Source organism: Plasmopara halstedii (assembly GCF_900000015.1).
Source record: "Plasmopara halstedii genome assembly, contig: Scaffold_1343, whole genome shotgun sequence".
NCBI lineage: Eukaryota > Oomycota > Peronosporomycetes > Peronosporales > Peronosporaceae > Plasmopara > Plasmopara halstedii.
Window position 1 is genome coordinate 660,395 of NW_020188258.1, and position 15,967 is coordinate 676,361.

A 15,967-nucleotide genomic window follows, 5' to 3' on the forward strand; every position below is an offset into this window, starting at 1 on the left:
TCGTTACACAATGTGTACGTATCCGCTACAGAGCCTGAGCTGTCAGAGCTGAGAGACTATAAGCCCTCGTTCGTGTTGGTTTGGTTTTTTACAAGACGATTCTCACGATGACGTGTTGAAGGCATTTGCAGAAGTTAACAAAAAGATCAATATTCTCAATCGTTCAGTGTTTTCAGAACTGGACGACCGACAAGCTGTTTCCGCCAATAACTCATCAATTCATACTCACATTATTTGACTTTGCTTTGTAAAAATAGATGATGTGAATCAGAATAAGTTTTTGTTTAATCAAGATGCGAGGTTCTCTGAGGACCGGAATGATGTAGTCAAACTGTGATACCAGATCGAGGCTGATAATTATCCAGATGCGGACCGATATCCCTGCGATGTTGATATTCACGGTTTCGGTCTCGCTTAGATTTATTCATGGCATGGTAGCCGTTGATGCTTCACAAGTGCAGTATGAAATGAGCGCAATTAGTTGACGCTAGCAATAGAATCAAACATTTAAAAATTGCGATTAAGTCTAAGTCAACAATGTACCCGCCCCGCGGAAAATGTCGGTTGAAGATGACGATCAAGGGCTACAGGCTCATCATATATTGTTGTCGCATTGTGGTAAACGGGTCGAAAGTCCCTTCAAGCACGTTTCTCGATAAACAACATTCCGCAAAGAAAACCTGACGGTAAAACCCCTGCAACAAGCTCGGTGACTGCCTCGCCCTGCCATATAAGCGTGGACGGTGGAGGTTCCGGCTCGTCAACTTCGTAACGAATTCTTGCTACACGAGGAAAGGCGTTCGTCATCGCATGCTTGATTTTAGAGAAGTGCTGACACTGCTTTCTTATGTCTGAATTTAATGCAGCGACAAGTTGCGAGGCATCTCGATATCCAAGCGTGTTTATCTTAAGGTGGTCTACCGTCGTCCAATATGAGCAAATGTGGCGAATAATTATGTCGCCGTGGCGGCGGGCGACATTGGACGTGAAGTAACCACTGTATGGGATCATATCCTCTCGCATTTCGTAGGTACGTCGATCAATCTCCATCTGATGCATACCCTTCTCTTTCCACCGTGGAAGCTTGACTTTCACTGCTTGTTTCCATTCACTTACCATCTCGGCCACTTTAGTCTGGTACTTCTCCACCTCGTCAGCGTATAATTGACAGACTGCGCACGTCACTTTACCAGAGTCCGGATCCAAGTGCATGTTTTCCCAATGGAGACCAAATAGTGACGTCAACTTTCCATTCTGAGCCCCCAAAGCATTAGTTATTTTGCGTGCATTATTCTGTTCTATCCCATTTTGTTTGTCTTCCACCTTTTTCCTTTCATCTATTCCTACTGGTGGGTGCAACCGAACGATGATGGGTCTTGCAGTGTAGACTGCAGCTGCATATTTAAATGAGATGTAGCTTTGTGGTAGTAATTTAGTAACCATAAAGTCAATAATTGATAGTAATGGCACATGCTGCCACTGGGGGGTATCGCGTATTGTGTCCTTCCAGTATGTTAACTCTTTGCCTGCGGTAGTGCGCACGTGGCAGTCCTCCCAAATTTCAGCAGAATAAACATCATCATCTCCGTCCCAATCACTCTCTACCATACGATCACTTGCCTTCCACGCTGGCGTCAGGTGCCACCAGTCAGCAGCACATTTCTGGTGAAAGTGCTGAGCATAACGTGTTTTTTCCAGCGCCGTAGCCGTCAATACTCGATCGTAACGCATCCAGCGGCTTGCATTCAGCATATTTATGGCATCACGTAGGTCCAGGAACTCCAAAATCACGGCTAACGGTAGTCGGAAGAACACACCACCATCGTCAGAGCGCCCACGCCTCATTACTGCAGTTTCACTGCTCTAGAGGGGAAAGGGCAAATATTATTAACCAGTTGTGCGATCGGTACAGCGTACCACGAAAAGGCCAGTCAGTTTTGAAGGCAACTTTATGACCGTCACTCTCGAGGAATCAGCGTATTATAAGCCCTAGAGCTCTAAGCACTCTTACACATAATGCTTTGAAGCTTATAGAACTACTTGTTTACGTGCGATCTTCACGTCAATCTACAATTCTCGCCGCTTTTATATTCAAAGGTTCCGTACGCTGTCGGACGTTATAGCCTTAATGCTGTAAGTATTACCAATTTATGCACAGGAATTATTTTTCGTGGCTGTGGCCAGAAAATTCAGTACATGTTAATGTTAATCTCATCGTACAAAAACCCTGACAAATGTTCACAATGAAAAAAAAGCTTTTGCTACACTATGCACCACCCACAGACAGCGGAAGCGACAGACAGCGCAACGTCTAAATGGATGAAGATGATATCATCCACTTTTCTCGGGGAAGGCAGTAGATCTTCCTTACTTGCTAAGCATTCGTCTGATGCGACGGATCGCGACGACGCTGCCATCTCGCAGGAATCGCTCGATCGCTGGGCCAAGCTGCGCGCCGACAACGGGCTTAATTCCACGCCGGAGCTTAAAATTGCACTTGTCGGAGGATCTGCTGTGGTAAGGAAGATTTATAATATATCTAACGAGAAATTTTCATCTCATATTGATGATGAATTATAGGGCAAGACTAGTATTGTGCGTCGCTGGCTACAGCGGTCGTATCCAGTGACATACTTACCCACCGTTGGAGTAGATGTTTACTCGATGAAGTACGAACATCGCGGTAAAGAGCTTTTGCTAAGCATTTGGGACGTCTCCAGCGCCGAGGTAGACGCCAGCGCGTCGTCGCTGCACTCGCTACTGTGCGAGGATCTGGACGGTATCTTTTTCGTGTTTAACGTGCACCGCGTTAGTTCCATTGCAGCGATCGACAAATGGCGTCACTGTTTATCCAAGTACCTTTCTCCCAAAGAGACTCCATGCTTTCTCATCTCACACAAAGCGGATTTGCTGCAGAAGCGCGTAATAACTAGCGACGATATTGCAGCTTACGCTAAGGTAAGATTGAGTGTATAAAGGCAATCGATATTGTGCGTTCTGATTATATTGCAAAGTAGACTGCAGGCTATAGAGGTTGGATGTGGACGGTCGGGAAGGCGACTTTTGGTGAAAACGAAAAGAGGCCTGCTGTGCGAGAAGCGCTGGAGCGTATGATAGATTTTATATGCAAAGATCGCTTTGCCGCAGAGCAGAAACGGCTTGCACGTTTAAAAAAGCCAGTCGTATGTAGAAGCTTGGAAAATCGTCAAGTAGGGTGACAATTACTGACTCATTGTTGACATACTATGCTCAGGGTATCTTGGAGGTGTCGGGTAATTTAGGACCTTTAAAAGTTATCCAAACGAACAGTGCCGTGCATCATTTCTCGACGACTTTGCTGCGTATTCCATTGAAAGCAATCACAACGCTGCCGCGTGATGAAGACATAATGCCAATCAATGATAATCGCCATAGCGAGGAAAAGAATGAGACTGGTGATGTTGCAAGTGCTCTGCAAACTGGCAAGTGTTACGGTGGCAGCTGGATTATGGGCAGTGACAAGGGCGTATATCTGAGCGCAACTAATAGTAGTATTCTTGCAAATGATGAGACGGACGATGACACAGAATCCACGGAAGACTTTCAATTTCCATTTTCTAATACAAGACACTTGCATGAGGAGGAAGACACGGCCGCCGCAGCTGAGTCTCGAAGGCTGGAACAGGAAGATGAAGACTTTGAACGACGCAAACAAGAAGAAAAGGCGGAGCGAGATCAGCGTAACGATCAGGAGGCGTGGAAATTTTTTGCCGGTAGCATCAGCCGAACGCGTGCTGAAAAACTTCTCGAGTACGTTCTTCCAGCTTTCAAATTAGTAGGTCTGCTTGAACTCACATTTAATCATTTAGGAAACGAGAGCAAGGCACTTTCTTACTTCGTCGAAAAGATGCTCAGACACTTATTCTGTCGTACGTTGGGCCTGATCATGTGCACCACGTCCTCATTGAATTTTCCAACCAACAGTATCACATTGGCTCGTCTAAGGTGCGAAAACACTTGGGCGAATATCTTAAGTGCTTTACTATCAGGTCGCTCTCCACTGTTATTGTAGGCATCTTTAGCAACATCCTTTCCAACTCTATGGAAATGTTTGCGGAGTGTGCGGCGATATGCCTACAGGGGGCTGATTTTTAGTCGCAATGTTGATTTCGGTATCGTGAAAAATCAGGATTTAGTGCTTGAGGGTGAAAACCTTGCGCCGGAAAGTACCAGTGACGTTACAATTCCGACTGTGACTGCAAGTACGCCAAGAATCTGGCGAACGCGAACTCGAAGCGGATCGAGTAGCTCTTTGAGCAACAGCAGTGCCAGCCGTCATGCATCACCCACCACTTCACTTAGGAGAGCACGTCACACACCGAGCTTACAGGCAAACCAGGAACAAGTGCAAATTCCTCCTCAGACTCGCATCGACGAATTGAGCGAAGAATTTTACCATCATCTCTCCGACCAATTGTCGTGTTTGGCTTCTCAGCTAAAGGCAATGCCCGAAAGTAGGTACACATCATCCTTTTGTTGTTTTTAGGCCCAAAATTCTTAATATGTTGCTGGCTTACATTGTAAATTGATCAAGGTGGCAAGAAAATCGGTTCACCCCAAAACGTTGATGTTCTCCTCGATATGGTAGGTACAAATATGATTGCAATGTTCAAATGTTGCTTGAGCTGTGTCCTCATTTGAGTCTAGCTGACACAAGAAAAGAGCGAGCTACGTGAGATGAACAATAACAACGCCGAGACGCAATGGCGCCAGCTTGTTAAAAACATGGAGGCTTGGAACCGCATTGTTATGAATTTGGTACGTACATCGTTTTACGTTTGCTTTAGTAAAATGAAATCTTACACTTATTTAACGAAGGAGCTATGTACAATAAAGTTGGTTTAGCTACTTAGTGGTTCGTATGTTTTGAGGACATACAATATCAAAATTAATATCAAAATGTTAATTGGAAATACAATTTAAAGTAGCCATGTAGTTTCTCTTTCATGGCTATAACCTCCACCTCATGTAACAACTCTTTTTGCTGGGATATTTTTTCTTGAAAATTTCCTCACTGTTAGCAAACATTTTTGCGTATATGCCTTATCTTTTAATCTTGAAGTGAGATTATCAACTTATGCAGGAGCACAAGTTGCCTTCCTTCATCATACTCCCTTTTGGGGTAGGAATTTGATTGATATCGAGCCGGTGACTACTAGGTGATTAATTGGTCCAGTGCTTTACCACTGCACGAGGAGGAACTCTAAGCGGCTACAAGCTACAGTATTGCGCCAAGTGACAAAATTCACACTTTACTGCATGTGTCGCGTGGTGCAGATGTATTGAAAAATGTATATGAAAATTATAGTTTTAATTTGGAGTCACGGTTATGCTTTTCTTACCTCTTCACTTCCAAATCGATCACTAACGATGACGGAGGAGGCGCCACTGTTGATCGGTAGTGGAGGTTCCTGTTCGTCTCCTCGACGCTCAAATCTTCACCCATCACCACATCCGGATGAAGCTCCATCGAATTTGGAACAGGGGCGACTGCAGATCCATTCCGGTGCAGAGGAGGGTAATAGTCAGCGAACAGCAATTCAGTCGCTTAGCAGAGCCGAAAAGCGGCTGTCAAAGCATGGGTCCTCCTCTTCAATGAGGATTGTCCATAGAGTAGAAAAAATTTCGGTGGCAGTCGTAGTGGTGCATTTGCTGAAGGGAAATATCGGTCCGGGGGCAATGTCACTGCCTAGTGGCTTCTCTAAGACGGGCATTTATGCAGGCCCTGTCTTGTTCATACTTGTGGTCCGTTAGTAGCTACATTTTCTAAGTGTACACCTTTTTGTTAACTAGCTGTTTTTAAGGCTCTCGTGTCCGTGTATAATATGGACTTATTGCTGCGATGCAAGCAAATATTGAGTCCAAAAGCGCCCATGTCGTTTGGAGAAGTGGGAAGGAAGCTATTGGGGCCAAAGGGCAAGATGCTTATCGACGTGTTTTTGGTGGGTACTCAGTTGGGTATATGTTGTGTCTACTTTACGTTTGTGGCGACAAATATTAACGTGGTACTTCCAGAAAGGTGCTGGTCGCTTTATTGCCGTTTCCTCGTTCGTCATTTCTAATAAGTAATTGTACGTTCTTTTCACTTTCAAGAATCCAGAATGTTGTGAATGAGCGGCAACTTGTCTTTGCTATTTTTCCGGCTCTACTCTTACTTTCTTGGGTGCGTACACTGCGGCGCATCACTCCGTTTTCGAGCCTAGGTGCGTCCACTGCTGTGCACTTTGGTTGCTTGTATCATAAATTTGACCAGTATGACCGTTTCACAGCCAATTTTGCAGTGCTTGTGGGCATCACCATCGTCTTTTACTACTCTATTGACTACTGGAAACATCCTAAAATGTTACGAGAAACCACTGTTTATGCAGACTGGAGCCAAGTTCCTGAATTTTACGGCACCGCCGTGTATTCGTTTGAAGGAATCGGCTTGGTGCTACCGATTCAAAATGTAATGGTAGAACCAGAACGATTTCCACGTGTGCTTGCCACATGCATGCTGTCAATTCTTGTGCTATTTCTCTTCATTGGAGAGATACCCACCCTCGCCTTCGGTCGAATCGATAATGGTAGTGTGACGGCTGTTTTACATCAATACTGTGAGGGTCGGCTTGTGACGCTGGTAGGGTGAAGTCTCAATTTCTGCAAGCGACAAACTTGAAATCGCTCATATCTATCTCTCTCTTATCTAGGCGAATATAGCGCTAGCATTTGCGTGTACCCTCTCATTTCCAATTCAATTTTACCCGGCAATTGATGTTTTGGAGCGAATGCTTCGGCATAAGTCTTTGATGCGCCCTGCACCGCCAAATGAGTCAATACAAGCAGCTTTAGAGGCGCAGAGACGTCGCAAATTTCGAAGAGATCCGCAAGATCGATCGCTGAATGGAGTAAAAGGTGGTCAATTTAACGACAAACAGAAGAATGAAGATGACCATATGCAATTAGCAAGCAGCCACCCCAAACGAAATCGTCCGCTACCAATTCTGTTATCGCTGCAAAAGATGCGCCGCTCATTCTCTCCGATCGCATCTCCTCTTGCAGTAGCAGCTGCTGCCAGTCTTCCTTCCACACCTTCGACGGTGGGCTGTTTGGAACGATTCATGTGCAATTTATCACCTTATGAATGCAATCGCACCCTGTTTCGATCTATGTTGTGCACCAGTCTTATGGTGATTGCGATCTGCGTCCCAGACGTAGGTCTACTAATCAGTCTGTTTGGCTCCGTGGGCTCCAGTATGCTGGCAATTATATTGCCTCCCGTACTTTACATTACGGCCACAAAATCGACTATGTCATTGTCTTCACGTATATTTCATTTGGGAATCGTTTTTCTTGGAGTTATTGGAATGGTGGCAGGCACAGTGCAGGCTATGTGTCGAGTCATTAGCTCGTTCTACTGAACGCGCTAGAATTTTATTTCTGAATTCAAATAGAGGCTTCTTTTGGTAGATTGCCAGTGTTATTTAAAGTTCTCGTTTTGAACTACGTAAATTCACAAAGTGCAGTTTGCACCAGTATCAGCCAAACTATGAATTGAAACGATCGCTTTCCTTTTTCTTTGCTGGCAAATTGACGGCATCGCTTTACTCACACTTAATGTTGCGATAGATGCGTCTGGTGAACACACTGCTACCAGCGTATCCAACCGTGCCGCACATAATGAAAAATGCAAAGCAAAAGAGCCCCCTACATAAACATCGAACCACGAAGTCTGAATCATCAAATTATAGTTTCAAGTAAACGACCGACTTACATGTAACCAAAGTAGAAACACGTCTGTAAAAAGCCCGACATGTTGGTCTTAAAGAAATAGAAATAAATGGCATAGGCAAAGACGTAGAGTGCAGTGCTACCTGCAGCAGCGAACGACGTCCAATGCCACCGGTAATTTTCCGAGTTTAGAAGAAAATACGTGCACACAATAGTTACGCAGAGTGTCACAATCGTCAAGATGATAAAGACCAGCAGCATAAAGCCGTAGACATAATAAAATTTGTAGTTCCAGAACGACGCAAAGATGAAATACATCTCAATAAAAATCGAGCCAAATGGTAGCACACCCGTAAGCGCAATCAAAACTGGCGGACGAAGATACCAGCGCGCTTCGGGTACTTCCCGAGGAAATTTGTTGACTCGGCATGGAAAACCTGTTTTTGCTGCACCGTGACGGCCTAAGATCGTGCCAAGAACGGCCAGTGGACACGAAACGAAAAACCACACGAGTACCACTTGCACGATAGTCACAAATGGGATAGCATACGTCGTACCGTATATGACAGCCAATGCGTTAATAAAAAAGACCGACGTGAATGTAACTGCAGGGAGAAGAGCTGACGATAAGCACATAGCACGAATCCAATCTTTCGAAACACGCGGGTAAAAGAATCGATGGTAGTAGGCGCCACTTGCATAGCCGTTCGCGAACGACGAAAGCGCATATATTGATAGACCCACGGACACGATCCCACCCGGTTGAACGTACAGCGATAGTCCAATTGCAAAGAGCATAAGACACACTGACAAGACCAGCAACTGCGCTCCTGTTCCGATCAGTGCTGTAAACAACAGCAGATAGGACGGGGCACGAAACACGTCGCCGTGCAACAATTTCCAGCCGGAAGTGGCATCATCTTTCAGTAGCGATGACTTTCCATCCATCATAAGCTCCTCAGCGTCATCTTCGGCGAATCGTGCGTAGTCATTCTTAAGCGTACGAAGCAAAATGAGTGCTACAAGGCCACACAGGAAAATAACCATCATAAACGAGTTAAAGATCGAGAACCAGTGAATTTGATGCTCAAAAAATTCATCTTCCAAATAACGATCAAATCGATCTTCAAACGAAATATCAGTCTCAGACCATACAGCTTCGTATGTAAATTCAACCTTCTTGTTTGATGCAATGGACGTGAGAACATCGGAATACGTCAAGTTGACGTGAATAATGTGTGGGCCATTGTGCGAGATGGAGTATCTTTTATGAGTATATAATACGCGCGTACCCACTGGAAAGTGCTGTAAGTACTCATCATCATCCGTTGGCTTCATAACTTTACCCACAAGTCCCCAGACAGGCAAGTCGTCTACATTCATTTGATACCAGTAATGCTCGTCGACTGCGGCGCCAAACTTCAGCGCATCAGCATCTGACAGAGTTTGCTCGCAAAGTTTTGTCGTCGGGGTATTTACTCCAAATTTTAGCTGCTGGCCAGAATTGAATAGCTCATTGCCCTCCAAAATCTCACCAATGCCCAAAGCATGTGCCTCGGGATTCTCAGCTCCGGACGCGCGACAGAAGGGCAGTGTGTTGTACGTGTACGTTTCCTGCGGGTTATTAAATGGACCGATTTTGTTTACCCAGACGACCACTTCCTCACCTGGAGCGTACTGATAAACAAACATACGACGAAATGTAAACATTAACCAATTTTGCCCATGCCAGAAAAATTGTGATAGAAGACGAACCTCATGAGTTTCAACGTCAGCCCACGCAAATGGTTCTAAAATGAGAGCCAACAGCGCTATTACTTGCGTCCACCTGCTCATGACTTCAGTTGTAATTTGAGATGAGGGGAGACGGGAGAAATGTTCCACGCGTAATGCTTTTATGATGTGGTTGCTACATAATTCGATCATATTCCTTAAATTAATACAAAATGCAATCAAATATGTCTCGTTGGGAAGAGCAACTTGACAATCAATGTACATCAAAACCAAATTTACAGTTTCCAGAGCCGTTCGGTGATGGCTTGCTGCTTCGATCGTGCTTCTACGCTTGCCATTAGTTTCGGTCTATTGCAAATGTTACTTTCTGTTCAACCCAGATATAATGAGTCCTTCCATCCGCTATACGTGGGCGGTACCTGACCTAAAATCTACATTTAAATAAGGCGCAGCAGTTGCTCGCTGCGCTGGGGTGGATCCTTTACAAGCCTATGCGTGCAAATATTTTGCTCACACCGAGAGCGAAACGAGTGTTTTCTGACATGTGCAGTCATCAATCTGCAGGGATACCGCCGCCGCTTAAAGCAGCAACGATTCAGATAATCTTAAAATTTATTATGGGTATTAAAAAAAGCTAGTGTGAGTCGGCTGCATGTCGACTTTCTTCGGTGTTTCGGCGTGTAAGATGAAGTAGATCTCGTATGCCATCTCAGAACTACACCATCGCTCTGTGAGACTTGAGGGCCCCCCAGCGGTCTAGAATCGTGTCGAGATCAGCAAGAAGGAATGGTAAAGATGCCGCTCCGTCTCCAACAACGCGCTTTGCCTTGGTCGACTGGCAAGAGATATACCTTGATATGGTTTCAGCAAAAATATTTAAAACACGAAACGTGTATCCAATCTCTTTGAAAATATTCCTTTTTTTGCTTTGACTGTGAACAGTTTGGTGTAGCGTGATTGCAACTTGTTTTCCAGACAGCAGACACTGCATGGTACGTAGGTTATTTGCACTCAGTAATACTGTTGTCAATAGATTTGTGTTTATTTTGAGGCGGCTTTGTACTCGGGATGTCATCCTTGTATTCCATAGCAAGTGAATATTAAGGACCAACTGGATCCTTCAAAGCAGCAAATCCTCTGCGTGATTCCGCACGGTGTCAAAATTCTTCGAGAACCGAATCATCTATATTGATGATAGCGTAGTTCCGCTAAATCGACCTTCGACTGTAGCAACACGACCTCCGCGCTTGATGTCGTGTAGAAGGTCATCGTAACTGACTTTCTTAAGCTATACCAGCTCTTCCATCGTCGGTAACGGTGCTAAAGAATATCTGATCGGCAACTCCACAGCCAGTCGTTGAATTCACAATACATGGACCAGCATATTCGCATGCTACAGTTTCCAGAATGAGGAGTAGTACGCTGGACACTCACCCGCGGACTCAACCACATCCAGAGTGGGAGTATTAGTACCAAGATCAACAAATTTCGTTGAAATCTTTGCTCGACCACACGGCTGGGAGCATCACCATTTCCTCGGGAACTCTCTCGATCACACCAGCAAAGCTTCGCAAGTATCCAAGGGCTGTGAAGATTCAACGACTGACGATCTTACAGCCATTTTTGTGAGGAGGCCGCGGGGTTTTCTGATGAGAAAAATTGTAGCAACTCTCTGAGGATTAAATCGGCGTCTCTGCCTTCTAGAGTTATGCATTTCGTCATCGTTTCCTGCCGCAAAGAATGCTGCGACACCCGCCGTAGTCAAGCCTGCTGAATTTCGTTCAGGTATACCCGATTGCTCTTCAACATGCGCATGAATTGCAACGACATTTGAAAACTCCATAGCGTGGAGATGAATCTGTACTGCTCGCTTTTAGGTCGACGCATGCTTGCCAACAGGATTGCCGTGTACATTCCACAGAAAACTCATTACCGTTTAAAGTCCGCGTGAGAAAAAACGCACTGAAGCTGGGTTCGTACGCTTTAACCAGGAGTGGTATCGATAGCCTCTAAGGGGGGTATGACTGTTAGATCGATATGTCATTCAAGAGTTCATATTTTAGTATTGACTTTATGTAGACTGATACAAATTGTATGTATTGTATTATCTCTCATAACAAGTGTCTTTTTCGCGAAACGTGCGGCAAGCAGCTCATGTGTATCTCAGACTTCTTGTGATACGTTATTATTACCATGAATATCGATACGAAGTTGCTTATGAATATCCACAATTACACCAAGTGCAACGTACATCTCGTACAACTGTACTAAAATTGTATATGATTAATCCAAATACACTGGTAACTACGATACATTACTTGCATCAATTCGCCCGCTCTCATTAAGATGTGATCCACACTGAAGATTCACTCTTCATTCGCCATTTGAAAAAAATGCGAAAATGTGACAGAATCACGAGAAGCCACCGCTCTTGAGTTCCACTCTCTGATCTTTACAGTGGCTTCTCTTCTGAGTGTGGACGTACCGGGAGTTCGCTCGCAGGCACCAAATTGAATGGCTCAGCGAGGAGCTCTCGTCAAAATTGCGGTCTTTGTGACCAACACACATAAGAGAATTTTGAAGGATGCCGATTTGTTTCCTTATGAGAGCGGTCCCAGTGACTTTTCGAGTACCGACCGTCCGTTCTGTCATGAGAATCTTGTCACTCCATTGGTTTTGATTTGTTTTCAGTCGTATAGAAATCGCATCTGGTAATCCCGGCGTTGTGGTCTATAATAGCCATTTAAGTAATCTCCCTGCTGTCAGCGATAGTGTGACCGGTAAGGATACAGCCAAACCGTCCATTGACAAAGTCACTCGACAGTTTGGCTTGTCAAAATTCTTGTATCAGAAAGACATTTGCGTTTTCAAAGATGTGCTGACAAACGATGCCGACTTTGCTCGGCACCAGTTTGGATATGCTTACCACAAACTATCGCTGGAACAGCAGAAACTAGAGATGGCGGGTGGTCGCCACGACGACCGCGCCTCGCATTATACAATGCAAAGTCATTCATTCGGTAAGAGCTAAATAGCCGAAACTCCGCACACTACCGCAACAAGTCAAACTTAAACAACGATTGTAAAACGCCATTATCTCAGAAGCTCGCACGGTTCATATACCTATCGAACGGATTCTACAACCGGCAGTTCATTCAGGCCAACCTATCAACAGTTTTGGAAAAATTGAGCACAGCCCAGAACTTCAACAGCTCAATACTTCGGCAACTGGCAACTGCATGGCAATGGCTTTAGCCACGAAGCTAATGGCTTTAGCACATGCACTGACCAATTGGGGTATGGAAGTTCAAAGCGACAGACTGGTGGTCCTTACTAGCAGATTGTTTAATGAACCGGTCAATTGCACGTGCAAGAGCAGTTCGACATCTATACCAGAACGGCGACACTACGTGGATCGGGGCTGTGATCCAGTGAAACTGCGTGAATCAATAAAACAATTTTAAGCGGTATTTAGAAGAGTGTGACGACTTTCCGTCCCAACAAAGGCGATAGTGTCGCGCTTCAATTGGCGCAGCAGTGAAACGGAGTTTTTGCAGCAAAAATTTTCAAGAGAGAAATTTATGTCCTAGCCGATGATAGTGATAACAAATTTTGTTTGATGTATCGTGCGAATACAGTATTATGAGGAAAGCTGGCGTACGATATTGGACAGCAAATATCGCTTCAGCTTGGGATATGCACTGCGTCCCTTAAGTGAGCAAACTTACAAATTAACACCAGCCCTCTTATACTTCGCAATGGGAGAGCTTTTCTCCGCAATTGTCCAGAAAGAGGGAAGGTCAAGGGGGTCCATTCATCGACGGAGCACCCGCAAGAACCAATGGCACTGACGGAAAACAGAAAGTCAAAAGTTTCTGGGGATGGTTTTCGGCAACCTGGAATGGCGACGTGGAAGAATTAACAAAACGACTAACGGGATTTACAATCCCTCGTGAGCTCAATTGTGGAATTGACTCATACTGGAGAAAGCAGAAGCATCACGGTATGCTAAATTATTATGTTCCGAGTCAATATAACATCAGACGCAACCGAAGAGGCAACAGCTCCGGTTGGTGGGCCTCACCCAATAGTGATACTCGCAATGCTTCAAAAGTACCGGCTATCACTGCCGGAACTGCGTCAGTGGCAAGACAATTTTCAGAAATCCCTACAAGATGCGAAATAATTGAAACTTGACAACTCGCGCGCAGCCACCAATAATGGCAATTCTGACTCGTCTTATTACCCACCGAGCTATGTTTCGCCTGAAGAAGAGCAGCACGCCATAATAAAACCCCAGGAAAGCAGGCAAACCGATCTCTCACTCAGTCTTTAATGGATGTAGAACGAATGCAGGGCTAAACGGGATCATCAATCGGTAGAAAAGCAGCAGAGCCGATGGAAATAGTTAGAACTACGGTAAGGAAATCATTTCAACGGATGCGTCGGCAGATCACTGTAGCAAGCTTGAACAGGTGTGACCGACATCGGCGACTACGGTATTTTCATTACTAACAAGCACCTTTGAGTAGTGGAGCTATACTGTCCAGCAATAGCCGATGGCTCTTATTCGTATGTGTAAAATGTAATACTCCCCAGAAATAGAGCTTAGCTCTTTTGAAGAACAAGTGATGGAAGTGTGGACGGCGAGGTGAAGGCATAATTGTTTGTACAACGGTTGCGGTGCCTTTACAGCCAGAATAGAAGACAAACAAACTCAAGCATGGATGACTACCTGGAAGAATCAACTCAGATTACCTCAGCAGACAATTGCAGTCCAAATTGCTAACAGAGAAGTGGACCCAATACTGGAACAAAATGAAAAAGTTATGAAGCTGTGAGACGTCGGCAACAAGTACCGATTGGCGCAACACCTCCTCTGTGCCTTATCTATGACAAAGAAGTTCGAGTATGATAAAGCAATTGCATGGCTAGCACGTAATCTCATCGAATCTAAAATGATGAAAACCTACAAGACGAGGTATGCGGTGTCGCGACGGTCAAGAATCTGTTGGTGAATAGGACACTCCTTCTCCGACACTGTCGAGCGTGGAGTAGAAGGAAGCGGCCAAAACGAAATGAATTCTATCTTCTAAAACGGGGTCTTGTGTGTTGAATATGCGCTCCACATTGAATTTTGTAAAACTCATATTTTATCAGATTCACCCATACAACGTCACTCCTACTCCTTACTTGCTTATCAAACCTAATTTGTCACGTCAAACATGTTCAGTAGGTTGGTAATAGCAGCATCAGCCGCTCCAAGCGACTTCTTTTCAGCTTGGACATAGACGGCATGCCATCCCAAATGTGATTCGTAGCGTCCTCCATGTACAATTGCGGTTGACATGGCCCTGTAATCTTCTCCGTGGGCGACACCTTGTCAACACCCATTTTGTACTTCGCAACAGCTTCATACGGATAGACAAACCAACGCAGCCACTCGTGCTTTTTATACACCTTTTGACCCTCCGGAAAGTTAGGAAGCAACGCTGCCTCTTTAATACAAATATCTGCTTGAAGTGCGGCCTGCTCGAGGTTTTCCCGACGATGAGTTGCGATGCAGTGAATGGTGGGTTGATGTTGTGGTGACGAACTAGCTGCATTTTCACTAAAGAACTGCAGATCTGATAGACTTTTCTTTGCTAACGAGTAAGCCGTGCTACGCGAAATATGGTGCCATTCAGCTGAACGGACGTCTAGCTCATACTGTGGTAGAAATTTCCATCCTTCTTCGGCTATGAATCTCACTGCATCAAGAATGTACTCAACTTCGGCATCGTCAGCAAAGTACGGAAAACTCATTCGAACGACACCCGGCTTAATAACTTCATCTTCTTCCGTAAAAGCGTGTTCTAGCGCAATTGTATGCTTTATATTCAGTCCAAGCATACGAGCTGCGTACGGACCGGCACATTGACAGCCGCCACGAGCTTGTATACCAAAAAGATCGTTCAGCAATGCACACACGAAGTTATGGTGTAGAAAACGGTCATCAAAGCGAATCATCATTGAAAAGATTGGCAACTGGTCCATGTTGTATGTATGGCGACCAAGCAGCACGATGTTCGAGTTTCTGACTAACGCTTCACGAACGTGCTGCGCGTGACGACGTTCCAATGCCATAATCGTGTTAGCTCCGACACGTTGTTTCAGCCGAAAAGCTAGACCCAGTCGAATACTGCCCAAAATATCTGGCGCACCTCCTTCCTCGCGCAAGACAATGTCACTTAACTTGTTTTGAGCTTTTTCAGTCACTAAGAGCACGGTCTCATCTCCATCTGTCGTCGGCACTTCGTTTTGCATAAGATTCTTTTTCACGATCAGTACACCGGGAGATCCCGGACCACCCAAAAACTTGTGGCCAGAAAAAAAAATGGCGTCTTTGTACGCGAGAGGATCTCTCGGATTCATATCAATTTTCAAGTATGGCGCACCCGTTGCATAATCCCAAAATGCCAATGCACCGTATCGGTGTAGTAAC

The 15,967-nt window shown here is 44.9% G+C and overlaps 6 protein-coding genes across 6 annotated transcripts; 3 read left to right on the forward strand and 3 right to left on the reverse strand.

The window, feature by feature from the left end:
• Positions 1 to 639: 639 nt before the first annotated feature.
• On the reverse strand, positions 640 to 1,845 carry PHALS_01151 (uncharacterized protein; the record flags this gene model as incomplete). The annotated part of the gene is made up of 1 exon (XM_024730960.1): positions 640 to 1,845. The coding sequence occupies one exon, from the start codon at positions 1,843 to 1,845 to the stop codon at positions 640 to 642; it is 1,206 nt and encodes a 401-aa protein (XP_024581185.1).
• A 283-nt stretch (positions 1,846 to 2,128) lies between these two features.
• Positions 2,129 to 4,884, forward strand: PHALS_01152 (ras family protein; the record flags this gene model as incomplete). Its single annotated transcript, XM_024730961.1, has 10 exons — positions 2,129 to 2,133; positions 2,256 to 2,517; positions 2,581 to 2,958; positions 3,018 to 3,182; positions 3,254 to 3,789; positions 3,849 to 3,984; positions 4,052 to 4,493; positions 4,574 to 4,623; positions 4,687 to 4,797; positions 4,858 to 4,884. 10 exons carry the CDS (start codon positions 2,129 to 2,131, stop codon positions 4,882 to 4,884), a joined length of 2,112 nt encoding a protein of 703 aa, XP_024581186.1.
• A 525-nt stretch (positions 4,885 to 5,409) lies between these two features.
• PHALS_01153 (amino acid auxin permease family) lies at positions 5,410 to 7,439 on the forward strand (the record flags this gene model as incomplete). The annotated part of the gene is made up of 5 exons (XM_024730962.1): positions 5,410 to 5,784; positions 5,844 to 6,058; positions 6,133 to 6,242; positions 6,309 to 6,658; positions 6,729 to 7,439. 5 exons carry the CDS (start codon positions 5,410 to 5,412, stop codon positions 7,437 to 7,439), a joined length of 1,761 nt encoding a protein of 586 aa, XP_024581187.1.
• Positions 7,440 to 7,622: 183 nt separating this feature from the next.
• Positions 7,623 to 9,585, reverse strand: PHALS_01154 (endomembrane protein 70-like; the record flags this gene model as incomplete). Its single annotated transcript, XM_024730963.1, has 3 exons — positions 7,623 to 7,725; positions 7,793 to 9,426; positions 9,505 to 9,585. 3 exons carry the CDS (start codon positions 9,583 to 9,585, stop codon positions 7,623 to 7,625), a joined length of 1,818 nt encoding a protein of 605 aa, XP_024581188.1.
• A 2,837-nt stretch (positions 9,586 to 12,422) lies between these two features.
• PHALS_15499 (uncharacterized protein) lies at positions 12,423 to 14,704 on the forward strand. Its single transcript, XM_036407630.1, has one exon. The coding sequence runs from the start codon at positions 13,489 to 13,491 to the stop codon at positions 13,678 to 13,680; it is 192 nt and encodes a 63-aa protein (XP_036263316.1). The 5' UTR covers positions 12,423 to 13,488; the 3' UTR covers positions 13,681 to 14,704.
• Positions 14,705 to 14,712: 8 nt separating this feature from the next.
• PHALS_01155 (hypothetical protein F444_17437) lies at positions 14,713 to 15,897 on the reverse strand (the record flags this gene model as incomplete). Its single annotated transcript, XM_024730965.1, has 1 exon — positions 14,713 to 15,897. The coding sequence occupies one exon, from the start codon at positions 15,895 to 15,897 to the stop codon at positions 14,713 to 14,715; it is 1,185 nt and encodes a 394-aa protein (XP_024581190.1).
• Positions 15,898 to 15,967: the final 70 nt, after the last annotated feature.